This window comes from Zingiber officinale, chromosome 2A (assembly GCF_018446385.1).
Source record: "Zingiber officinale cultivar Zhangliang chromosome 2A, Zo_v1.1, whole genome shotgun sequence".
NCBI lineage: Eukaryota > Viridiplantae > Streptophyta > Magnoliopsida > Zingiberales > Zingiberaceae > Zingiber > Zingiber officinale.
In genome coordinates, this window is record NC_055988.1 from 130,983,603 (window position 1) to 131,009,634 (window position 26,032).

A 26,032-nucleotide genomic window follows, 5' to 3' on the forward strand; every position below is an offset into this window, starting at 1 on the left:
TTCTTGAACACATCCCATTCTATTCCATTCTCTATGAGACTCCTAATATTCAAAAATCTAATCTCACTCGTATTGAACCTTTTTACACTGACTCTGATGATATGACATCTCATGTTTCCCCACAATTAGACCACCCTGGCACCTCTTCTTCTAATGATGCTACTTGTAGGATTGCCACTCATATAGATTCTGATCTTCAACTCCTCGATGATCCCTCTACTCCTACTATTTCTCATGATGCTCCTGTGATAGTGGATCCTCCTTCTCGTTACCCTCAATAATCTCGTAAGTTTACTCAATTACCTGATTTTGTGTATTCTACTTATCGTGATTCTTTTTCTTCTTTTTTGGCTTCTATTCACCAATTTTCTGAGCCCTCCTCTTAAAAAGAGGTTGTTCTTGATTCTCTTTGGCAATAGGCTATGGCGGAAGAACTTTCTGCTTTGTATCAAACAGGTACTTGGGATCTTGTTTCTCTTCCTTTGGGGAAGCGTGTGATTGGTTCTCGATGGGTGTATAAGATTAAAACTAAATTTGATGGGTCAGTTGAGCAGTATAAAACTCGTTTAATTGCTAAAAAAATTTTCCAACAGTATGATATGGATTATGAGGAAATCTTTGCTCCAATTTCCAAGCTTGTTACTATCCGTACTCTCATTGTAGTTGCCTCAGTTCGTCAGTGGTCTATTTTCCAGATGGATGTTAAAAATACTTTTTTAAATGGAAATCTTCAAGAAGAAGTCTACATGGTGCCTCTATCAGGTGTCACTCACAACCATGGTGAAGTTTGAGACTAAAGAAGGCTCTTTATCGCCTTAAACAAGCTCCTCGAGCTTGGTTTGACAAGTTCTCCATTGTGATTAGATCTCTTGGCTTTCTTCCTAGCCAGCATGACTCTGCTCTTTTTGTTCATTGTACTTCGTCATATCACACATTAGTCTCTTTTTATGTTGATGACATGATTATTACAAGGGATGATTTAAGTGGAATAGAAGAGTTGAAATTGCATTTCGCCCATGAGTTTGATATGAAAGATTTGAGTCCTCTATGTTATTTTTTAGGACTTGAAGTAGCTTATTCTCCTCGTGGCTATCTTCTCTCACAATCCAAATATATTAGTGATGTTCTAGAGCAAGTTCATCTATCCGACACTCGCACTATTGATACTCTATTTGAGGTTAATGCTTGGCACTCTTCTACTGATAGTGTTCCCTTACCAGATCTATTTTTATATCGCACTCTAGTTGGCAGTCTAGTATATCTCACCATTACTAGACCTCACATTGCTTATGTTGTACATATTGTTAGCTAGTTTGTTGCTTCTCCCACTTCAGTACATTGGGGAGCTGTGCTTCGCATCCTTTGATATCTTTGAGGTATCCAGTTTCATAGTCTTCTTTATCCTTCTACTTCTACCTTAGAGTTGCGGGTCTATTCAGATGCAAATTGGGGTGGTGATTCTATAGATCGTAAGTCTACCACAGGATATTATGTTTTCTTGGGATATTCTCTTATCTCTTGGAAGAGTAAAAATCAAGATGTTGTTGTTAGGACCCTTGGCGGCCGACTAAAAGGGGGGGTGGGGGGTGGGCGGGGAATAGCCCCTGCACAAATTAAGCAAACGAACGTTTCTTGACTTATAACTTAATTAAAATAACACTTGCATAAGAATAAAAAAATGACTAAAAGGAAAAAGGTACAGCAGGTTTACTTGGTTACAACCAGAGAGGTTCTTAATCCAAGATAGATGAAGTCACACTAATTTCTCCTTCAGACGATGAAGTTGTAAGACCATTGCGGCCGGCTAGAAGGGGGGGGGTTGAATAGCCCTGTAAAAATAAAACACAACCCTTCCCGACTTTTTAAACTAACACTTGCATATAAAATAGAAAAGCAATAAATCAAAACAGAAAAAAAAATGAGGCACCGGATGTTTACTTGGTTAAAACCGGGGAGGTTGTTAATCCAAGGAAAATGATCGCACTACTATCTCCTTTAGGCGAAGAAGCTTCTTTTACAGCAATGTAGGCACAGAAAGAAAGAAGCTAATCTAAACAGTGGAAGCGCACAAGCGTTGTTACAATTTCTAAACTGATTGAAAATCTTCTAGGCCAAGGCTATATTTATAGCCTTGGTCGGGGCACCTGGAAGGGGTTCCGGGCACCCTGGGGGGATAAAACTTTATCCCCCAACGTTCAGATCGAGTTTGACGCGTTCTGGTCAACAAATCAAGTTTGGGCGCTCGAAAGGGTTCCGAGCACCCCAAGCTGCTCCGAGCGCCCGGAATGGTTCCGGGCGCCCCGGAGCCTAAAGTCAACAGATGTTGACTTTTTCATCCGGGGACCACTGCTCCGGTTCAGTTCGCCTCGGTCCGGGTCATCAACTCCAGATTCGCTTACTTGGGTGATCTCTGCCATCCGAAAAAGGGCTCACCCGAACTCAACTTCCGGTCTTCTCGAGCGAGCTTCCCTCCGGCTTCTCGTCCCTCTGAATCACCGCGTGTTTCCTTCTCATCCGCCGGCGTACTCATCCTCAGTCTTCGTCCCTCGGATGCACCGCGTGCCGTCCTTCTCACTAGGTGCGTCTCTTGCTCCTTGAGTAGTCTTCCGCTTCGGCTTTCGTCCCTCGGAACCACCGCACACTTCCTTCTCGTCCGCCGGTGTACTCTTCCGCAGCGCCTCGTCCCTCGAATGCACCGTGTGCCATCCTTCTCATTAGCTGCATCTTCCACTCGAGTACCTGTGCTCCTAAGCTCCTGCACACTTAGACACAAGGTTAGAAATACACAGGACCTAACTTAACTTATTGATCACACCAAAACAACCTTGGGGTTCCAACAATCTCCCCCTCCTTTTTGGTATGAGCAGCCCAAGTTAAGCTAGGGTAAAAATAGACATAAAAAAAAAAACTAACTTAATTTGCAATTTAAGTACAAAAATAAAACAAGTTAGATTTTGCTCTACCTCCCCCTAGACTTATACTAATCCTTCTCCCCGTTTGATCACAAAAAAATGGGGTTTCAAGAAAAAAAATATAAGGGTTAAAGACTTAGAAAATTTTGAGATCCTTAAAAACATGCAATAATTTTTACATAAACAGTCTCTGAAAAATTTTAAGTAAAATTTTAATAAAATTTTCTAAGTGAAATTATAAAAAAGAATTCTAACTTAGACGGACTTAGACGGTTTTGCAAAAAAAAAAAATAATAAACAATTTTCTAAGTTAAAAAAAATATTTTTTTATAAAAAAATTCTAACTTAAATCTTTGAAAATTTTTCTAAGTAATTAAATTTCTAAGTCAATTTCACGCAAAAGTATTTTTCTAAGTATAAAAATATTTTGAAAAAAATGTTTGAAAAACATTGAAAGCATTAATTAATTCTAATTTTAATGCTTTGACAGAAAGTTAATTAAACATTTATTTCAATATTTTGACTTCCAGGTCGTGGTGAGGCACTAGGCCTTATTGGTTATTGGAGCAACAACCACTTCCTTAGACAAAACCTCATAGAGAAATTCATTGTTTAATTTTCTCACTGGAAAGTGCTAATTTTAATTTTAAAATTTAGACTAAGCAAGATTTAGGAACTCAATAAAGGTTCCAGCCTACTGGATTGATTAAAAATTTCTTAAGGACATATTTTCTAGAGATATTCCTAATTTATCCTTGGTGATATTTAAAGTACCAATTTAAATTATTAAATCTTCTAAAATTGGTTTTAGGTGAACATGCATAGTTTTTCAAATTGTCTATTTGAATTTTCAAATTTTGATTTTCTAATTGTAATTTTTCATTTTCCAATTTTGATTTATCTAATTCTTCTAAAGGGCAGGATTTAGCTAAAATTATTTTTAAATTCTTTATTTCTTTTTATAATTTACAGCAGTCTTTAGTTAATAACTTAACAAACTTAAAAAGTTTATCGGGAGGAAGAGAACGTACCTGACTTACCTTGTCGAGTTTGTTGTCCGTGTCTCCCCCTGACCTGCTGCTTCCTTCTGACGAAGCTCCCCCTTCATCGATTCTCTCGATGCTCATCTCGGAAGAGTTTGAATCATAGTCGTCGTCTTGATAACTCGCCATCAGTGTGAGTCCGGAGAATGCTTCGACTTCTGATTCGGACGACGTATCGTCCCACGTCGCCTTTACGACCTTTCGCTTTTGGATAGGCTTCTTACCCTTCTCCTTGTCCTTGTTCTTCAGCTTGGGGAAGTTGTCCTTGACGTGTCCTTCGTCGCAATGATAGCAGCGGATCGTTCTTTTCTTCTTTCCCTGCGGATGGTTAGTAGATCTGGATTTAGAAAGTTTCTTGAATCTTCTTACCATCATTACCATTTCCTCGTCGTCAAGAGAGGATTCTGACTCTGGTTCATCTCTCGAAGCTTTGAGGGTGACATTGTTCTTGGGCTCCTTCATTCCTACACATCTTGACTCATGCACTTCAAATGTTGAAAAGAATTCTTCTAATGAAATCTTTTCTAAATCTTTAGAAATGTACAATGCATCTACTAATGATGTCCATTTGGTATTTCTAGGAAAGGAATTTAAAGCGTACCTGAGCGAATCTCGGTTACTTACCTTTTCTTCGAGATTCGAAAGTCCGGTAATAATTTCTTTTATTCTCGAGTGTAGATGCGCGACTGCCTCGTCTTCCCCAAGTCGTAGGCTAGTGAGATGATTGCGAAGCATATCTCTTCTGGCGAGCTTGGCTTCCGACGTCCCTTCGTGCAGCTCGAGGAACTTCTACCAAAATTCCTTTGCCGAGTCGTAGTGCCTGATCCTGTTGACTTCTTGAGGTGGAAGAACGCTTAGCAGATGGTATTCTGCTTTGCCATTCACCACGTATTCAACCTGCTTCTTTTTTGTTCATTGACCTTTTTCCTTATCTTCTGGAGCTACAAAGCCAGATTCCATTGTTAAAACTAATTCAAAATCTGTTGTAAAAAATACCTACATCAATTTTTTCCAGGTGGCGAAGTCCCCTTCGTATTTCAGCGGGTGGATGCTTAGTCCGACCATCTCGTTGCTTCGTTCGGTGGTTAGTCCTCCTGAAGCGCCTTGGCTCTGATACCACTTGTAGGATCGTTATGGCCGGCTAGAAGGGGGGTTGAATAGCCTTGTAAAAATAAAACATAACCCTTTCCGACTTTTCAAACTAACACTTGCATATAAAATAGAAAAGCAATAAATCAAAACAGAAAAAAAAAATGAGACACCGGATGTTTACTTGGTTACAACCGGGGAGGTTGTTAATCCAAGGAAAATGATCGCACTACTATCTCCTTCAAGCGGAGAAGCCTCATTTACAGCAATGTAGGTACAGAAAGAAAGAAGCTAATCTAAACAGTGGAAGCGCACAAGCGTTGTTACAATTTCTGAACTGATTGAAAAGCTTCTGGACCAAGGCTATATTTATAGCCTTGGTCGGGGCGCCTGGAAGGGGTTCCAGGTGCCCTGGGGGGATAAAACTTTATCCCCCAACGTTCAGATCGCGTTTGACGCGATCTGGTCAACAAATCAGGTCCGGGCGCCCGGAACGCGCCCGGAATGGTTCCGGGCACCCCGGAGCCTAAAGTCAACAAATGTTGACTTTTTCATCCGGGGACCACTGCTCCGATTCAGTTCGCCTCGGTCCGAGTCTTCAACTCCGGATCCGCTTGCTTGGGTGATCTCTGCCATCCGAAAAATGGCTCACCCGAACCCAACTTCCGGTCTTCTCGAGCGGCTTCCCTCTAGCTTCTCGTCCTTCGGAATTGCCGTGTGTTTCCTTCTCGTCCGCCGACGTACTCATCCGCAGTTTTCGTCCCTCGGATGCACCATGTGCCATCCTTCTCGCTAGCTGCATCTCTTGCTCCTCGAGTAGTCTTCCGCTCCGGCTTTCATCCCTCGGAACCACCGCACGCTTCCTTCTCGTCCGCCGGTGTACTCTTCCGCAGCGCCTCGTCCCTCGGACGCACCGCGTGCCGTCCTTCTTGTTAGCTGCGTCTTCCACTCGAGTACCTGTGCTCCTAAGCTCCTGCACACTTAGACACAAGGTTAGAAACACACAAGACCTAACTTAACTTATTGATCACGCCAAAACAATCTTGTGGTTCCAACAGAAGTCTCTTTACAATAATGAACGCACAGAAACAGAAGCTAAACAGAAAACTGAATGAGTACAAGTGTTGTTTCTCTTTTTCTTGTTATTCTTAGCTTCTGGGAGCAGGGCTATACGGGGCGCCTGGAAGGGTTCCAAGCACCTGGAATGGGATAGAATTCTATTCTCGACATAACCCCGAGGCTAAAAATCAGCTTTTGTTGATTTTTGGTCCCGGTCTCCTGCTCCGGTTCCGTTTGCATCAGTTCGGGTCTTCCGCTCTGGCTCCACTCGCTTGAGTGATTTCGTTCATCCGGAATAGGGCTCACCTGAACCCAACTTCTGCCCTTTTCGAGCAAACTTTTACTCCAACTTCTCGTCCCTTGGAATCGTAGCTGGCTTCTTTCTCGTCCGCTAACGTACTCTTCCACAACTTTTCGTCCCTCGGACAGCTGCGTCTTTTGCTCCTTGAGCAATCTTCAACTCTGGCTTCTCGTCTCTCGAAAACACCGCACGCTCCCTTCTCATCCGCCAGTGTACTTTTCCGCAACACCTCGTCCCTCAAACGTACCAAGCCCGTCGGCTCTCTCCCGTGCCGTCCTTCTCGCTAGCTGGGTTTTTCGCTCGACTTCCTGTGTTCCTAAGTTTCTATTGTTGGATCAAGACGCGCTAGAGGGGGGGTGAATAGCGCTCACGGCTATTTCGTTTTTCGAATCACAAAACTATCGGAGTAATTAAAACGCAGCGGAAAAATAAAGAAACACAAACAGAAGGACACAGAGAATTTACTTCGTTCGGAGCCTAAGGCGACTCCTACTCGAAGGCCCGCGATCCTTGATCGCTTACTGTGGGCAACAACTATAGGCTCAAATAGATTTACAAGTTTAAGTACAAGAAGCAAAATGAAGAATATAAATATAATTTTATACCGACAACTAAACTGCCAAATTGAAGCTTCAGGTCGTCGGTGTAGAGTTGCAGCACTTAGGAATGAGTTCGTTAGCCGTTGAATGCAGAAGAATCGCTTGGATGTTGTTGTTTTGAAGTGCTGCTCGAAGACCCCTTATAAAGGGCATCCAAGGCGCCTTGAAAGCCTCCGAAGGCGCCTCCATTGCTCCGAGTCCACCGTGCAGATGAGCGCTGACCATTCTGCGCTTATCACCTTTGAAGGTGCCTTCATAGGTCTTCAAGGCGTCTTCCAAGGCGCCTCCATATCCAACCGAGGCGCCTTCAGCCCTGCTTCGCGGCCAGGTCAGCTTTTGCACCCGAGGCGCCTCCAAGCCCCATGGAGGCGCCTCGGACACTGTTCATCCGAGGGAAAACATCATTATTTTGTACTTGCAAGACATGTTAGTCCCAAACAATATCCTGCAACACAAAGTTAGCATAAAACAACAGTATGAATATGATAAAGAATATTATGACACTATTCGGACTGTCCGGGTCTGACTTCGGATTTCCGTCCGGAAACCCTAGGTCGACCCGACGCCTACTGTTCCCTCTACGGGGAACGCGTCCTCACCTACTCCACTCAGGAGATTTACCTGCTGCCAGTGCGATCCTCCAGATCGACTGGACTTTTGCTCAGCACTCGACGCTTCGGGACTTTCTGCTGGATATCCGCTTCTCGGCTAGTCCAGTCTTTTACCTGGTTCGCGACACCAGGACTTTCCACCTAGGGTTACCACCCCCTAGGACTTTTGCCTGAAGTCATTGACCTGCCAAGACTTTCCGCATAGGGTTACCACCCCCTATAACCTAGGGTTACCACCCCCTAGGGTTTTCCCTTTGCCTAACCGCAGCTAGGACTTTTCTCCACCTAGGGTTACCGCCCCCTAGGACCTAGGGTTACCACCCCCTAGGGTTTTCACCTGCCTAACCGCAGTTAGGACTTTCCTGAAACACTCATTCAACATGTTAGATAACAATAAGACTTAACTTTGAACCCTTTACCATTATAAAAACTTGGGTTCGATCGTCGGATGCTTCCCGCACCAACATCTGTAACTTAGACATAGGGTTAAACATAACAGGACCTAATTTAACTTGTTTGATCATATCAAAACTATTTTGGGGTACCAACAGTCTCCCCCTTTTTGATGTAAGCAACCCAAGTTAAGTTAGAGTAAACCAACATAAAGTAAAAAATAATAAATTTTGCAATAAAGTGTAAAAAATTGAAAAAAAAATTAAACTACCTCCCCCTAGACTTAATTTTCCCTTCTCCTCCTTTCATCACATAAAAAATGGGGTACCTAAAAAAATCTAAGAGTAACTTTAAGAAAGTTTTTAGTTAAAAAAAACTCTGATTTTCCAAAAATTTTGAAAAACTTATTCAGTTTTTGAAAACTTTGAAAATGATTTTGATATCACTTAAAAAATTTGCAACATAAATAATTTTAGAAACTTTAAGTTTTAAAAAAAAATCTAATTCAAAAAAAAAATGTTTGAGTAACTATTTAAAACATTAATTACAATTAAATGTTTTATCAGTTAGTAAATTAAACATTTTATTTCATTAATTGGCTTCCAGACTGTAGCGAGGCACTAGACCTTCTTGGTTATTGGAGCAGTAACCACTTTCTAGATAAAATCTCTTAAGGAAATCAAACATTTAATCTACTCTATGAAAGCCCTAACTTTAAAGTTTTAATCCAAGAACGATTTTGAAACCCAATATAGGTTTCTTCCAACTGGGTTGATTAAAAATCTTTTAGGAATATATTTTTGAGAAATTTTCTTAATTTATCCCTTGTGGTAATTAAGGTACCAATTTAGACCATTAAATTTTCTAATACTTGTATTATATGAGCATGTATGATTTTTCAAGTTCTTTATTTCTTTTTGCAAATTATCATTTTCCAATTTTATTTTGTCAAATTCTTCTAATGTACAAGATTTGGCTAAAATTAATTTTAACTCTTGGTTTTCTTTTTCTAGCTTATAGCAATTCTTTGACAATAATTTAACAAACTTGAATAATTTATCGGAAGGCAGAGATCGTACCTGACTTACCTTGTTGATCCTATTGTCTATAGCTCCCCCTAAACTGCTACTTTCTTCCGATGTCGCTCCTCTGTCATCGATGCTCTTGATGCTCATTTCAGGCGAGCTTGCTTCGTTTTCATCTTATTGATGACTTGCCACTAACGCAAGTCCGGCGATGACTTTAATTTTTGATTCGGAGGACGTTTCGTCCCACATTGCCTTTAGCGTTTTGTACTTGTTAGATTGGACAGACTTCTTGTTCTTGCCCTTGTCCTTGTTCTTCAACTTAGTGCAATTGTCTTTAATGTGCCCTTCTTCATTGCAGTGGTAGTATTTGATTTTTTTCCTTTCTACCCTGTAGATGGTTAGTTTTTCTATATTTAAATAATTTTTTAAATCGCCTCACCATCATTACCATTTTGTTATCATCGTCGAGAGAGGATTCTGAATCTAGTTCATCCATCTTCGCCTTGAGGGCAATATTGTACTTTGGCTCCTTCTTTAAATCTGCACATCTCGTTTCATGGATTTCTAATGTTGAAAACATTTCTTCTAAGGTGACATATTCTAAATCTTTAGATATATAGTAAGCATCTACTAATGATGCCCACTCAGTAGTTCTAGGAAATGCATTAAACACGTACCTTAGCGAATCTCGGTTGCTTACCTTTTCTCCAAGATTCGTGAGTCCGGTGATTAGTTCCTTCATTCTCGAGTGAAGATGTGCAATGGTTTCTTCTGCTTCCAATTTTATGTTACTCAGTTGGTTCCTTAGCAGATCCTGTCTTGCGAGCTTGGCTTCGGATGCCGCTTTGTGTAGCTCAAGGAATTTTTCCCAAAGCTCCTTTGCTGAGTTGTAGGCGCCGATCCGGTTGACTTCTTAAGGCGCTAGGACGCTCAGCAGATGAAACTCTGCTTTGTCGTTTGCCACGAAGTCGGCCTGCTCCTTCGTCCATTGGTATTCTTCCTTACTTTCGGGTGCTATAAAACTGAACTTCATTATTAAAAGCAATTCAAAATCGGTTTTAAAAAATACCTCCAATCTCTTTTTCCAACTCGCGAACTCCCCCTTGAACTTTGGTGGGTAGATGCTTGGTCCGACCATCTCATGTGCTTCGTTTGGCGGTTAGTCCTCCTGGAGCATCTTGGCTCTGATACCACTTATTAGGACCCTTAGCGGTCGGCTAGAGCGGGGTGAATAGCCCCTGCACAAATTAAGCAAACGAACCTTTCTCGACTTATAACTTAATTAAAATAACACTTGCAAAAAAAATAATAAAAGAGACTAAAAGGAAAGAGGTATAGCAGATTTACTTGGTTACAATCAGGGAGGTTCTTAATCCAAGGCAGATGAAGTTGCATTAATTTCTCCTTCAGGCGGAGAAGCCTCTTTACAGCAATGAACGCACAGAAATAGAAGCTAAATAGAAAATTGAACGAGTACAAGTGTTGTTTCTCTTTTTCTTGTTGTTTTTAGCTTCTGGGAGCAGGTTGCTTATATAGCCCTGCTCGGGGCACCTGGAATGGGATAGAATTCTATCCCCGACGTAATTTTCAAACGCCACATCAAAATGGCTAAGAATTGGGTTTCGGGCGCTCGGAGTCCGAGCGCCCCGGACTGGTCCGAGTGCCCCCAATCTGGGCACCCTTAGTCCGGGCGCCCCAACTAGGTCCGAGCACCCCGAGGCCAAAAATCAGTTTTTGCTGATTTTTGGTCCCAGTCTCCTACTCTGATTCCGCTCGCATCGGTCTAAGTCTTCCGCTCCGACTCCGCTCGCTTGGGTGATTTCGGCCATCCAGAATAGAGCTCACCTGAACCCAACTTTTGGCCTTTTGGAGTAAACTTCCGCTCCGGCTTCTCGTCCCTTGGAATCACTGCTTACTTCCTTCTCGTCCGCCAGCGTACTCTTCCACAGTTTTTCATCCCTCGGATAGCTGTGTATTTTGCTCTTCGAACAATCTTCCGTTCCAACTTCTCATCCCTCGAAAACACCGCACACTCCCTTCTCGTCCGTCGGTGTACTCTTCCGCAACACCTCGTCCCTCAAACGCACCGAACCCGTCGACTCTCTCCCGTGTCGTTCTTCTTGCTAGCTGCGTCTTTCGCTCGACTTCCTGTGCTTCTAAGTTTCTTCACACTTAGACACAGTGCTAAACATAATAAGACCTAACTTAACTTGTTTAATCACATCAAAACTACCTTGGGGTACCAACAATTGTCTCTCATTCTTCTACCAAAGCAGAATATCGTGCTATGACATCTACTACTGTTGAAATTATTTGGTTACGTTGGCTACTTGCTGATATGAGTATTTTTCTCTTGAATTCTACCCCTATGCATTGTGACAACTCCAGTGACATTCAAATTACTCGCAACTCTGTCTTTCATGAGTGCACCTAGCATATCGAGATTGATTATCATTTCATTCGCCATCACTATCAGAATGACACCATCACTTTGTCATTTGTCTCATCTTCTATGCAAATTGTAGACTTACTCACCAAGGCACATTTCACTGCATGATTTCAATTTTTCGTTAACAAACTCTCAATATTTTCTGTTGGTGTATCGTGAATTTGAGGAGGAATATTAATATATAATAAATTATTATTATATAAAAGTATATTAATCTTTTATTATATTTTTATTGTCTATTTATATTTCTTTGTCCTTTGTAAATCTAAGTTTTTTTAATATAATTTGCTAACCTCTTTTTACGACACCTTCTCCTCTCTTTTGCTCTGTTGTCTTTTGTATTCTATTTGTATTTTTTTGCTTTGTTCACAAATGGCCAACCGATAAGGAGATCCTCTCCAAACTTCCGGTCAAATTTCGATACGCAGTGCAACTAAGCATGAGGCCCTTGTCCTTTTCTCACTTGGTCAGGTCAGACATTGCACTGGCGAAGAACAGTTCGATAAATCAAAGAAAAGGATTTAATTCGAAGCAGTTTCTTGCGCGTATAACCCGCTGCCTCATCCTCCTCGCAATGCTGCCGCTTTGCAAAATGTGTTCCTTGTCATGGAAGGCCATGGCGATGGCTGCAATCCTAGCTCATGTGTGCTCCCCCAGCGAGTTGGAGCACCAAGACAAGATCAGCAAGCTGCCTGGCCAGCCTCAAGTTACCTTCCAGCAATTCTCAGGTTATGTCACGGTGGATCAGCAGAAGAAAAGGGCTCTTTTCTACTACTTTGCTGAAGCAGAGATGGATCCCTCCTCCACAAAACCCCTTGTTATCTGGTTGAATGGAGGTACTGTATTATCTTCATTTTCGCTAAGTTGGTAGAGGAATTCAATGTTTTGTGCTGGCAGGGCCTGGTTGTTCTTCCCTTGGTGTTGGGGCATTCTCTGAGAACGGACCTTTTAGGCCTAGTGGAGAAGTGCTGGTCAGAAATGAGTATAGCTGGAACAAAGGTGACGTTTGTTTCTTTTTTGATCTTCAAAAAAAAATGTTGGATTCAGGAAGATCTGCAGTGGTACTGTGTTTGTGCTCTTGTCTTGCAGAGGCAAATATGTTGTACCTAGAGGCCCCAGCTGGTGTTGGATTCTCATACTCCACTGATTCTTCCTACTATCAGACCGTGGATGATAAGATGACAGGTACAATGGATTTCAAGGAATGCTCAGAGTTTCTTGATTTTTGGTTTTTTTTTTTACTTCATTTCTTGCTTTTGTTTTCTACAGCCAGAGATAATTTGATATTTCTGCAACACTGGTTCGAGAAGTTCCCGCGATATCGAAACCGGGATTTGTACATTACTGGAGAAAGTTATGCAGGTGGGCGATGTTCTTCCTTCAGTCTTTCTTGCAATGAGCTTGTTCATGTAGAATTCATTGGATATTTAATGTTATTTTCATTAGGGCATTACGTTCCACAACTAGCACAGCTCATGGTGGAATTTAACAAGGAGGCAAAGATCTTCAATCTCAAAGGAATTGCTGTAAGTCACATTTGACTGTTGGCTCTGCCCAACTAATCCTTAGTTCGTCTATTGGGTAAATGCAGAGCATAACTTAGAAGCCGACCTCTTGGATATTCATCTCATTTGGGATTCAAATCTTGGTCTCTTATTGTTCCTTGTGGGGTGGCCGGCCTTTCTCCTACTTAAGTCACATTTGACTTGTGGCTTTGCTCTACTAATTTTTAGCTCATCTATCTATCTATCTATTTATTTATCTATCGGATAAATAAAAAAAAAACAGTCCGGTACAAGAAGCTCTCGTCATGTGGGATCCTGGAGAAGGATTCATTGTACACAGTCTTATCTTACTTTTTACAAGAGGCTATTTTCAGAATTCAAACTCATAACCTTTTGATCACATAATAATAATTTTACCGTTGCGCCAATGCTTCCCTTCATCTATTGGATAAATCCATAATACAATTTAGAAGCTGACCTTCAGGGTCTTTATTCCACTTGGAATTTAAACCCTGGTCTCTTATTGTTCCTCGTGGGGGCGGCTTTTCTCCTACTTAATCACATTTGTGATGGTTGCAGATTGGAAATCCAGTTTTGGACTTTGCAACCGACTTCAATTCAAGAGCAGAATTTTTCTGGTCCCATGGATTGATATCAGACATAACCTACAGAATCTTCACTTCTGCTTGTAACTACTCGCGATACGTGGGCGAGTACTATAGGGGCACTCTCAGCCCAGTTTGTGCAAGAGTGATGAGCCAAGTGACAAGAGAAACTAGTCGGTTTGTCGACAAGTACGACGTCACCCTGGACGTCTGCATATCATCAGTTCTTTCACAATCCTTGGTTCTGAGTCCTCGAGTAAGTTGGAAAAATCTACCAAAGCATCTTTTTCACATATCTGTTTCTGAGATAGTTTTATTGTTGCCACAGCAAGTCCCTGAGAACATTGATGTGTGCATTGAAGATGAGACAGTGAGGTACCTGATCAACAGGAAAGATGTTCAAGATGCTCTTCATGCTCGCCTCGCCGGAGTCACGAAATGGACTGTTTGCAGCAGGTACCGATGGTCCTTGTTTAGCTTCATGAACCATGAACTTGACAACAATGGTGAATTTTGTTTCAAGTGGTAGTTTTTGTTGGCATTCAGTGTTATACAGTATGAGCCGCTCGACTTGGAGATCCCCACAATTACTCTTGTGGGCTCTCTTGTGAGGACAGGGATACCGGTGCTCGTCTACAGGTAACGAAATCCTTATCCTTGCACATGAGTTCCTCTGATACATGGACTCAGTGTACTTCTTTGCTAACGAAGAAAGCTTATGTTTTGTTGTTGCTTCACCAGTGGCGATCAGGACTCTGTCATCCCTTTGACAGGGAGTAGAAGCCTTGTGCAGAAACTAGCGAACGAAATGGGCCTGAAAACTACAATTCCCTACCGGGTTTGGTTCGAGGGGCGACAGGTAATGAACACACAAGAATGTAGTTGGAGTACTTATCGATTCAATTTCCATGACGCGTTCTAGATAAGTTGTGTGAAGGGGAGCCGTATGACCTTGTGGTCATGGGTTCGAGTCACGGAAATAGCTTCTTGCAATGCAGGATGAGATCTGATTCTTCTCCGAGATCTTAAATTGACGGAAACTTCATGCACCGAACTATCCTTTTTATTCTAGCTAAGTTGTGAGTTGTGTGTGATCTTTGTTTCCTTTCGTTGACGACAACAGGTAGGTGGATGGACGCAAGCATACGGAGATATCCTATCATTTGCAACGATAAGAGGAGCTTCTCATGAAGCACCATTCTCGCAGCCAGAGCGTTCCCTTGTGCTCTTCAGATCCTTCCTACAAGGCCGGTCGCTGCCAGAGACTTTCTCCGAGATTCCCTGAGAGTCAGTGAGAGTGAGTTGAATGTGTGTAGATGTATTTCTGACGAGAGTTTAGCATCCATTCCCTAGTTCTCAATGTGCTTTAACTGACTTGGAGTTGGGGAAGTAGTCTACATTAGGCAGATCTTCTATGTTTGATGACCAATAAAGAGAAAACTACCGAGTGATAACACGGCGGGCAAAAGATTGAAAACTCTCTCAAACTAGCAGCTTAATTAAGAAAGGTAAAAGTTCTCTAGATCATTTTAATGTTTTCAAATTGTACAATTTTGTAGAAAGAAGGGCAAATCAAGGTGCAATTGTCTACTTCTATCGCATATAAAATAAGAAACGAAAAACTTTACATATAAACAAAACTCGTCAAAGTTCTTCACCGAAACCACAAGTAGATCTGGAAAAGCATGTCAACGATCCATATTAAGGGACAAACTCCTTGCTCGTGAAAATATTCATAACCACATAATAGTAAACACTTGAATATGATCTTTGAACTTTTATTAAGTAATTTGAAGTAAACTATTACAAATAATTGGACTCGTACTAGCAATAGAAAGAAAGAAAAAAAAAATACTAAAAGGAAACATGTGTGAGGAGGAATGAGCATATGATATAATATCTAATAGAGGAAAAAAAAAGTATTTAACATGTCAAATGAATTTTAATAATAATAATAATAATAATATAAGATCAAGATGTGCTGGGGTGAATAGCACTCGTGACTTTTTTTTATTTTTTCATTTAAAATCAATCGGAATAAAATATAGTGGAAAGTAAAGAACACAGAACAAGGACACCAAGGATTTTAGTTGGCTCAGAGCCTGTGACGACTCATACTCCAAGACATGCACGTGATAATGCTTTCGATGAGCAATCATTAATAAATCAGAATATTACAAGTACAAGTATTATAAAAAAAATAAAATTTACCGACGACTTGGAAAGTTGGTTCTTTTACGTAGTCGTCGTCAGAATAGAGTTACGGCATTGTAGATTCATCTTTTGAGTAGCGCGCACGTGAGAAGATCATCCAGATCCACTGATCTCGGGATTATGTTTAACTCGACGCTAATCAGTCGACTGATTCCCTTGATCGGTCGATCGAACCTTTTGAACCTACCCAGCTTCCCGTCCAGATTCTGCTGCTTCAGATAAAGCCTTTATTCGGTCAACCGATCCCGCCGTTCGGTCGACCAATCCCGTCGTTTGGTCAATCGATCCCTCTGTCCTCGCTGGCTTGTCTGGTCTAATCAATCCGGTCTAAAGTTTACCCATCGTTCGGTCGACTGAACTCGAGGTTCGGTCGACCGAACAGGGCAACATCCGAAACTATAAAATTGTTAGTTTCCAGCAACACAGAGTTAAAATAATAGGCAAGCGATATATAAAAAGTAACTTTAACATTCTCTAGACTATTTGGTCTTGGCTTTGAGTTTCGCTAAAACTCTAAATCGGACCGACACCTACTGTTCCCTCTTCGGGGAACACACCCTCACCTACTCCTTTCAGAAGAGTTTACCATTTGTCAGATCGGTCCTTCAGACTGTCTGAACTTTTGCTCAGCATTTGAGACGTTAGGACTTCATGCTGAACGTCTAATCCCGACTCGTCTAGTCTTCCTCCTAGTGTTCCGGACCATCAAAATTTTTACTTAGAGTTCTCAACTCTAGAATTTCATCCAATGTCTTCGATTATAAAAAATAATCAAAGACTATATATGCATATCTCAAGTAAAAGAGAGAACAACCCATAATCCACCCAGAAAAAACATCAAAATAGACATATCTTATAAATTTCATATTTTTTAAACTTTTATATATATTTTTTAAACTTAGCACTTGGAACTTTTAGAATTCTAGTTATTTGAAATTGGTCTATTAGTCAATTGGAAAGGGTTTAATCAGTTGGCAATGCTATTTTAAATTTATTAAAATCATTATTTTATCTCAACATTAAGTATTTAATGCATTTAATGAGTACTTTATACCTTATAATGATTATATATATTATAAAACATCATTATAACATGTTAGATATAAATTTGACAGATATAGCATGCACGATAGAATTTTTAGCACTAAGTTGACACTAGTGATGCATACGTTGTTAATGTCAAAGTTTCATAATTCATTTGAGTTTTATGATGTTCATTGTGATGCAGACCCAACATAAATACTTAATTTATCTTTACTCTTTCAACCTGTAAATCATTCACTAACAAAAGCCTCCCCTTCTACTTATTTTCCTTTAGTTATCTTGAAGAGATAGCAATATAAACAATACGCTTCATCTTTTTCTATACTATATTTTAACCAATCACTAAATTCCTTAAAGCATGAAGATTGAATTAAATTGGCTTACTCTAAATTTTCATTTTGGAAATTTGGAGTTTGAAGGTTGACATGAACCTTTTTTTCAAATATGTCTTTCAAACTTATCCTAATGTTAGCTTTATAAGCACAAATTGGAGCCCTTAATCCCAGATATGTCAATAGTTGCAAAAAAATAAAATTTTCAACTCTAACATCTCTAATGTTTTGTTCTCAATCTTTTTTATTTTTTTTTTAAAAAAATTATAGATATAGTGTATATATATATATATATATATATATATATATATATAAACAAAACCTACCGTTTAAGGAGTAACATTAAACGAAAAGCATATTTTGTATAAGTACTCTTATTTTTTGCATTTTTTTTTTTTATCTTTTTAGTTCGGATAACTTCTCTTTGTATATTTTATTGACATAACATGAAGATCTTGGCATTCGAGCATGTTTTGGAAATGAAAAGCTAAAGGAGCAACATTACAGAATGATCCATGACCATGAAAGCCACCACGACCATGGGTCATCAAGTAGTCAGAATTTCCCTCAGAGCATCACCCAGAAGAAGTCACAAGAACCATGTCTAAGCCATGACACTTGCCACAGCCATGGTGAATCCTGATCTTTGACGAGGAAATTTCCAACATGATCCACAATCATGGATCAGTAGGGTTTTGTAAAGGTGCTCTCTCCTAGTTTTAGAAAAGTTTGTTATATTTTGGTATCTATAAATAGAATTAGAGGCGCCAGCTAAAGGCATGCGAGGTTCTCATGATAGAAAACCCCAAAAGAGAGTCATTCTCTAAGACACCAAGGAGCCAGGAGATTTTGATCGCCAAAGAGCACATGAAGATCTTCCAGAGATGTCGATGAAGTTCTTTCTACACTTATTCTTATTTTTCCGATTATAGAATATTTTCTTTGAGGTCTTTGGCTTATATCTCTATTGTAGTGGAGTAGTCTCTTTAATTATAAGATTAGGAAGTAATCTAATGTTAAGTTGACGATTGATATATGTGATTTCTCTTTTTTATTTATGACATGTTTGATTCTATTTAGTTTTAGCTTGTTAGATTATTTGATAATAATCTATTGTGACCCATGTAACTCATAAAATTGACTTTAATATAAGGGACCTCGTGTGATGGTCTAATGGTTACGCATGCATTTCGAAAATGATTTTCCAATAGGATGCACCATTTGACTTTGTGGTACACGTAACTTGGTACAGGAAAGTGAATTGGGTTTTGCATGCACAATTCAATTATGACAGTTTATAGCAATTGAGATTTTAATTTGGAATTATATATTATTAAAGGATTTGACCACCAAAGTGGTCAAATCAATAAAACTTATAATTCTAAATTATATATTTTGATTATGGTCATGATACTGTACGAATGATGTATTTTGGGTTGTTTGAAATTCATTGTGACATATAAGTATCACCCAAAGGTGGATCATGACTTATAATTAATGATATTCAGGATTTATTGACATACTTAATAAATGCTTGTATATCCAAATATATCATGCATGTTATCTTAAGTATGGTTGGTTGCTCATTAGAGTAAAGTGTATTTAGCACAATTGTCATTTTATTTATGCAATGAAGTGTTACCCAAAGGTGAACTTACGTACATTATAAAGTTGATTTGGTTTGCATTCATTAAATTTACTCAAAGCATTAATGTGTAAGTTTGTGTAAATGTTTGCAACTTTCAATAATATGTTTACTTTAGGTAATGGAATTATTAAGTTCAATTGACTGAATTATGTAGATTGGTCCGAAGAAATCCAGTTTCAACTGATTGTTATGGACATTGATATAGCATTGGAAATGGAACAAAAATCCATCATTACTGAAACTAGTACAAAAGTTGACAAGACTCTTTATGAGGCTTGAGTATAGTCTCATAAACTAACTTGAACTTAATGAAAATAATGATGGTTGAAACTTGAAAATGTCAAGTCATCTATGCCTAAAACTGACAATACAAGGCCAGGAATTCATAAAATTGATTAAGGAATACTCACAATCAGATATTACTGATAAATCTATTGTGGGAACCTTAATGAGTGAGTTGATGACTAAGAAATTTGATTGGTCTCAGCTCATTCATGATCATGTGAAAAGTATGGCAAATCTAACAGCCAAGTGAAAGTTAATGGGAATGGACATGAGTGAGACATTTTTAGTACAATTTATTATCAACTCACTTCTTTTTGAGTTCAGACAGTTTCAGGTGAATTATAACACAATTAAAGAGAAATAGAACTTTTAAGAAATTAAGGCTATGTTGGTTCAGGAGGAAGGTAGGTTAAAGAAAATGAAGGATCATTCCATCCAGTTATCAACTCATGACAAAGCCAGTGACAGCAAAGCTAACCAGGTAAGAAAGGTAAAAATAAAGGTAAAGCCCTTATGAAAATTAAAGAGGGTAGTGGAGTCCACAAAGAATATAAGTGATGTTTTTGTAATAAAAATGGCGACTTCAAGAAGGATTGTCTGAAAAGAAAGTGTTGGTTCTAAAAGAAAGGTAAATATTATGTTTCAATAAGTTTTGAATCAAATCTTATTGAAGTATCTAATAATACTTGGCGGTTGAATTCTGATGCAACTACTCATGTGTCATATATTATGTAGGAATTCCTTTCGATCTGAACCATAAATAGAATTGAAAATTTTCTATATATGGGAAACATAATGAAGGCACGAATCAAAAGAATTGGGACTTACAGATTGATCTTGGACACTGGTTGTTCTTTAGATCTAGAAAATTGCCTTTATGTTTCTGTATATGCTAGGAACTTAATTTCTATTGGAAAGTTGGACGACATAGGATTTAACTTTAAGATTGGAGACAGTGCATTTTCTTTTTATAAACATGACTACTATTATGGTTCTAGTATTTTAATAGATGGTTTATAACATTTCAATCTTGATATTAATTTTGCTGAATCTTTGTTTCATGTTGAACACGTTATTGGTAATAAACATAGTGCACATAATGAGAATTCTTCTTTTTTTGTTGCATCAACGATTAGGTCACATATCCAAAGAAAGTATAATGAGGTTAATGAAGAGTGAAATATTACCTCAATTGGATTTTGATGACTGGGATATATGTTTGGATTGTATTAAAGGAAAGCAAACTAAACATATATCAAGAAAGTTGGTCACAAGAAGCAGTCAACTACTCGAAATGATACACATTTATATTTGTGGTCCTTTTGATACTCCATCTTGGAGCAGTGAAAAATATTTCATTACCTTTATTGATAACTGATCCGGCGGGAAGAGCAGGGGACCCCGTTCTGTGGAGTCAACGCCACGTGGAAGTCAAAAGGGCAGGTGGCCGGCCGGAGAGAGAGATGGGTCGACCGGCCGGCCGGCCGGTATCTAGTTGATGGTTAAAGGCACCCTGACGAAAGTCAGGGTTCCGGCGCTCATCGGACAATATCAAAGAGCCGAGCGGATGGCACGCTTGGCCGAATACATGAGGTAGCATACTGCTAACAGTCTTCACAAAACACATCGCCGAGAATCTTCCAAGTAGACCACTGTATGTGCCCGGCCGGACGCAAGACAGAGGCTAGCCGGCCGGACGCTCGGAGGTGGGCTGGCCGGACGCCCGGCCGGAAGCAAAGGGGAAAAGGACAAGGGACATCTTTTTCTGACAACGGGTATGCTCCACATTTAGGCCATACTCCAAATCTTACGGCAGGGGGTTCCGCTATTCCATCGAAGACATGCTTTGACTGTAGCAGTATGGGGTCAGGTAAGCTCACTGACAAGCCCTTACTGGGGTATGGGCTGAGGACACGTGTACACATCTGTATATGTGCACTCGCTCCTCCACTGCCCTATATAAAGGCCTTCATCCTTCGCCGGAGGTATGCGTTCTACAATCTGAGAGAGCCACTTCTTCACTGTTAGCTTGCCTGACTTGAGCATCGGAGGGTCGCCGCCGGGAACCTCTTCCCGGCCCGACTTCTGTGCAGGTTCGCCGGAGGTTCGTGCAACCAGTCGAAGACTCACGTCAGCAACCAGAGAGCGCCACGTGCCCAGCGCCCGTTGATTCAGCTTTCGGACATGATCTAAACATATATCAAGAAAGTTGGTCACAAGAAGCAGTCAACTACTCGAAATGATATACACTGATATTTGTGGTCCTTTTGATACTCCATCTTGGAGCAGTGAAAAATATTTCATTACCTTTATTGATAACTTTTCATGTTATTGTTATATATACTTACTGCATGAAAAATCTCAAGCAGTGGACATCCTTGAGGTGTTCGTTAATGAGGTTGAAAGGCAGTTGAATAGAAAAGTAAAAGTCGAGGGGTCTGATAGAGGTGGTGAATATTACAAAAAATAATTAATAAGAGTGTACAATGTCCAAGTCCTTTTGTAAAATTTCTTTAAAGTCGAGATATGTGCATCCGAATGCTGAATCAACGGACGTTGGGCACGGGGCGCTCTTCAACTACTGATGTGGATCTTCGACTGGTGGCACGATGTTCCGACGAACCTGCACAGAAGTCGGGCCAGGAAGGGGTTCCCGGCGGCGACCCTCCGACGCTCAAGTCAGGCGAAGCTCAAGAAAGAAACAGTGGCTTCAAAACTCGTAGTATGCCTACCTCCGGCGAAGAATGAGGGCCTTTATATAGGGCAGCGAAGAAGTGAGTGTACACCTACCGAGGTGTACACGTGTCCATGGCCCATACTCCAGTAAGGACTTGTCAGTGAGCTTCCCTAACCCATACTGCTACAGTCTCAGCATGTCCTCGATGGGACAGCGGAATCCCCTATCACAAGATTTGGAGCATGGCCCACACGTGAAACATACCTGCTGTCAGAAAAAGACGCTCCTTGTCCTTTTCCCCTTTGCTCCAGATCTGGCTTCCGGGCGGACAGCTCCCTCAACATCCGGCCGGCATATGCGGTGGTTTACTTGGGGAGATCCTCCATCACGTGCTTTGTGGAGACTATTAGCAGTGTTACCTTATGACTTTGGCCGAGCGTGAAGTCCGCTCGGCCCCGCGACCTTTTCCACTGAGCGCCGGAACCCTGATTTCGACAGGGCGCCTTTAACCATCAGCCAAATATCGTCCGGTCGACCAGCCGATCGGACCCATCCCTCTCCGGACGTTCGATTCCATCGGACGGCCGGTCGGATCCGGCCCTCTCCGGATGGACAACTGTCACTGTGACTTCCACGTGACGTTGACTCCACAGGGCGGGGTCCCCTGTTCTTACTACCGGATCACTTTCCTCCCCTTCAAGTCTAGTCGAAGGAGGCGAATAGTCTGACTGACTAGACTAAGAATCTGGCCGAGCGGCTCCTCCGTGCTGGTATCCTCCGCTCGGCCAACCATAGAGGTAGCCTTGAGCGAATCAACCATGGCATTCACCGGATCTCCTCGTGTTCTGCGCCAATCTTCGACATTAAGGTTGAGCATGCTTTCATTAAATGCTCCGAATGATTGAATGCCACGTGGAGCACTGCCATCGGCGTACGGCGGCGGTGGCGTGGTGTTTTGATGTGATCGAAGCGATTCGAAATGGACGGCTCGATGCATGCTTTGATTCCCGTGACCTAGATCCAACGGTGGAGGCCGCCCTGCCTTCACCCTATAAATTCTTCGTTTCCTTCTCTCCCTCACTTGCCTCCGCGATTTCGACCATTGCCCCCTGCGCTTTGGAGCTCCGGCGATCCTGTTTCTGCTCTCCGACGCTCTCCGGTGCCTCTTCCTTGATCCCTTTCCCCGCAGCAAGGTTTTATATCTTTCCTTCCTCCTTTCCAGTGTTTCCTCCGCATTTCTTTCTCAGTTTCGATCCTTGAAACCTCCCTTCGTTTGCTGTTGTTTTTCTCCTGCCTTTTTTGCCTTTTGATTCCTTCCGATCGGCCCATGGCTAGCTCTTCCAATCCCGAAGATCAGTCGCTCGGCCCATGGTACACCACCATGCAGTCCCGATTCGAACAGCGGGATTTCGATATTTTGACAGACAATTTCGAAATCCCAGAGGATTTCGAAATTCGCTTAGCTGGTCCTTCCGCTCGGCCTCACAGGCCGCCGCGCGGAGCTTTCTGTGTCTTCCGAGACCAGTTTACCGCCGGTCTTCGTTTTCCTGTACATCCTTTCATCATAGATGTCTGTAATTTTTTCGGTGTGCCGCTCGGCAGTTTAGTACCCAATACCTTCCGTCTCCTTTGCGGTGTTGTCGTTTTGTTTAAGATTCACAACATCTCCCTCCGACCGGAGGTCTTCTTTTATTTCTATTACCCCAAGCAAGCCGAGCCGGGCACCTTCATGTTCCAAGCTCGGCCCGGCTTGGTCTTTTTCAACAAACTTCCTACTTCCAATAAACATTGGAAGGATTATTTTTTCTACATCCGTATGCCTGATCAGGCCACCTTCCCGACAAAGTGGCAAGTCAACTTGCCCCCCACTCCCGAGCTGAAGAAATTCAAGACCCGACCGGACTATCTCCATGCCGCAAATATGCTAGCCGGTCTGCGACTTGACATCAATAAGCTTCTTCACGAAGGAGTGATGTACATCTTCGGCTTGAGTCCTATACGGACTCCTCTTCCGGCCGGCTTCGGTAAGAACTTTGGTCGGGCAGTTGCTTTGATTGCTAACTGATTTCTTTTCCTTTCTTTGCAGCGGACATCATCATGGATTCGGTCATGGCTGTGTTTTGAAGAGAAAGGCGGCCGCTCTGGAAGCCGCGGCGGCTAGAGAAATGGAAGCTTTGAGTATCCAGCCGGTCGGATCCCACGAAGGAGAGAGCGGGACTCAAGCTGAGTCGGCCGCTCCCGCTTCTCAGCAAAACGTGGCCAGCGGAGCCACCCCTCCTGGAGAACCAACTGCCCCTGAGGAAGGTTCCGCTCGGGAGGGGGAGCAGCCTCTACAAAAGAGGCGTCGAGTGGAGACTCCCCTGCGGTCGGCAACCTACGCGGTCCAACCATCCGAGTGGGTCACTACAACTGCTCGGGGCAAGGCGCCAAAGACCGAAACCATCTCGTCCGGACGCCTTTGGGGCAGGCAGTGCTCCGGTGGAGGCTATTCAATCAACACCCTTCCGCCGCTCGCCACTCAGCCTTGACCATTCATTCCAGTTTTGCGGCTTGATCCTTCCGATCCGGTCGGATGACCCGGACATGGCGCGATTGGTCACTCTTCATCTCCGTGAAGAGGCCGACCGCCCGACCGCGCCAGAGCACACCATCACCTTGAAAGGGCCCCTAGCTGAGATGTGGGCCGATGCTCGGGCACGCACGGCGCTGATCCCCCTCCGAAACTTGGCCAATAGCCACATGCGGGAGGCCACGGGGGTAAGTTCGCTCTCTGCGAAGTTTTGTATGCATTCTTTCCGATCGGCACCTAACAACTATAACTTTCTTTTGCCAGAGATGGGTGGAGGAAATTACGGTTTCCAACCGCTTGGCCTTGGTGGATGAAGAGTTGCGACAACTGAAAGCAACAGTTGGTCCGTCCGGCCCTCAAGGCCCTTCATATTCTGAGCTGCAAAAGGAGCTGACGAAAACTCAAAATCTGCTGGCGGCCGAGCAGAAGAAGACAGCCGATCAGGCCCACGCCTTGGCCGAGTCCGAGCGACAAGTCAAGTCGCTCGACACTAAAATAACCCTGGCCACCACTCGGAAAAATACAGCTATCTCCGATCTGGAGAAAAAGAACGTGGAGGCTCGGGGCCTGGAGCTGAAGATAAAGGAGTTGACAGAGCAGCTCGACAGGGAGAAGGCGGGCCGCTCGGCCGACGCGGACAAGCTCCAAACTTTAAATGAGGCCCTTACTAGCTCCCAGGCGACCTTCAAAGAATATCAAGATGCCGAACCGAGTCGAATTGTTGCCTTAAGACAGAGCTACATCCGCTCGCCTGAATTCTCAGAGAAAATATGCGAGCGGATGTACACAACTTTTGACTTGGCTATGACCGCCACCACTACTTATCTGAAGTCTAAGGGTCTTCTTCTGGAGTCTACTACTATTCCGGCCGGCAATCAAGTGGAGCTTCTGAATAATATTCCCCGGGACCTCTATGATTACATTGAGTAGCTTTATGTAATTCGGCCACCCGCCTAGATATCATCCTTTTTGTAATTGGGCCGCTCGGCTTAAGGCTTTACCTTTAATGCAATGTTTTCCTTGTATTTGCTGTCTCCTTTCATAACCAAGATGTGTGTTTATCCGCTCGCACACTATTATGTCTCGTGCTCCCTCATAAGGGATTTTAACAAAGTAATCGTTGTGATCTCCCCGCTCGGCAAAATAAACCGTGTTCTCTAATGGTAGAGCCCACTTGCCCAATGCAAAGTACTTTTGGATACTAGGCAAATCAGAGCGTAGAGACGATCGCTCGGTATCGAAGTCGCGTGTCTTGGGACATTAGATGCTATAATCCGCTCGAATTATTTAGAGACGCCGGCTCGTCTCTCGATTTTTAACGTCGGAGCTCGACGGTTTTCCGTTCGGAAGTTTATAGACGCCGGCTCGTCTCTCGATTTTTAACGTCGGAGCTCGACGGTCTTCCGCTCGGAAGTTTATAGACGCCGGCTCGTCTATCGATTTTTAACGTCGGAGCTTGACGGTCTTCCGCTCGGACGTTTATAGACGCCGGCTCGTCTCTCGATATTTAACGTCGGAGCTCGACGTTCTTCCGCTCGGACGTTTATAGACGCCGGCTCGTCTCTCGATTTTTAACGTCGGAGCTCGACGGCCTTCCGCTCGGCTGACGGCTCTCTCTCGATATTTAACGTCGAGCTCGGCGGTCTTCCGCTCGGGCGTTTATAGACGC

At 42.2% G+C, this 26,032-nt stretch overlaps 1 protein-coding gene across 1 annotated transcript; it reads left to right on the forward strand.

The window, feature by feature from the left end:
• Positions 1-12,043: 12,043 nt before the first annotated feature.
• LOC122040025 (serine carboxypeptidase-like 45) lies at positions 12,044-15,048 on the forward strand. Its single transcript, XM_042599410.1, has 10 exons — positions 12,044-12,320; positions 12,382-12,483; positions 12,574-12,669; positions 12,754-12,846; positions 12,931-13,010; positions 13,569-13,850; positions 13,923-14,050; positions 14,141-14,233; positions 14,336-14,453; positions 14,718-15,048. Exons 1-10 carry the CDS (start codon positions 12,059-12,061, stop codon positions 14,877-14,879), a joined length of 1,416 nt encoding a protein of 471 aa, XP_042455344.1. The 5' UTR covers positions 12,044-12,058; the 3' UTR covers positions 14,880-15,048.
• Positions 15,049-26,032: the final 10,984 nt, after the last annotated feature.

Bases quoted from the DNA above. Each gene is read 5' to 3' on its own strand.
- LOC122040025 (XM_042599410.1), top strand. From the start codon at position 12,059: ATGCTGCCGCTTTGCAAAATGTGTTCCTTGTCATGGAAGGCCATGGCG. The intron at 14,051-14,140 runs GTACCGATGGTC...GTTGGCATTCAG, and splicing joins AAATGGACTGTTTGCAGCAG to TGTTATACAGTATGAGCCGC. The intron at 14,454-14,717 runs GTAATGAACACA...TGACGACAACAG, and splicing joins TTTGGTTCGAGGGGCGACAG to GTAGGTGGATGGACGCAAGC.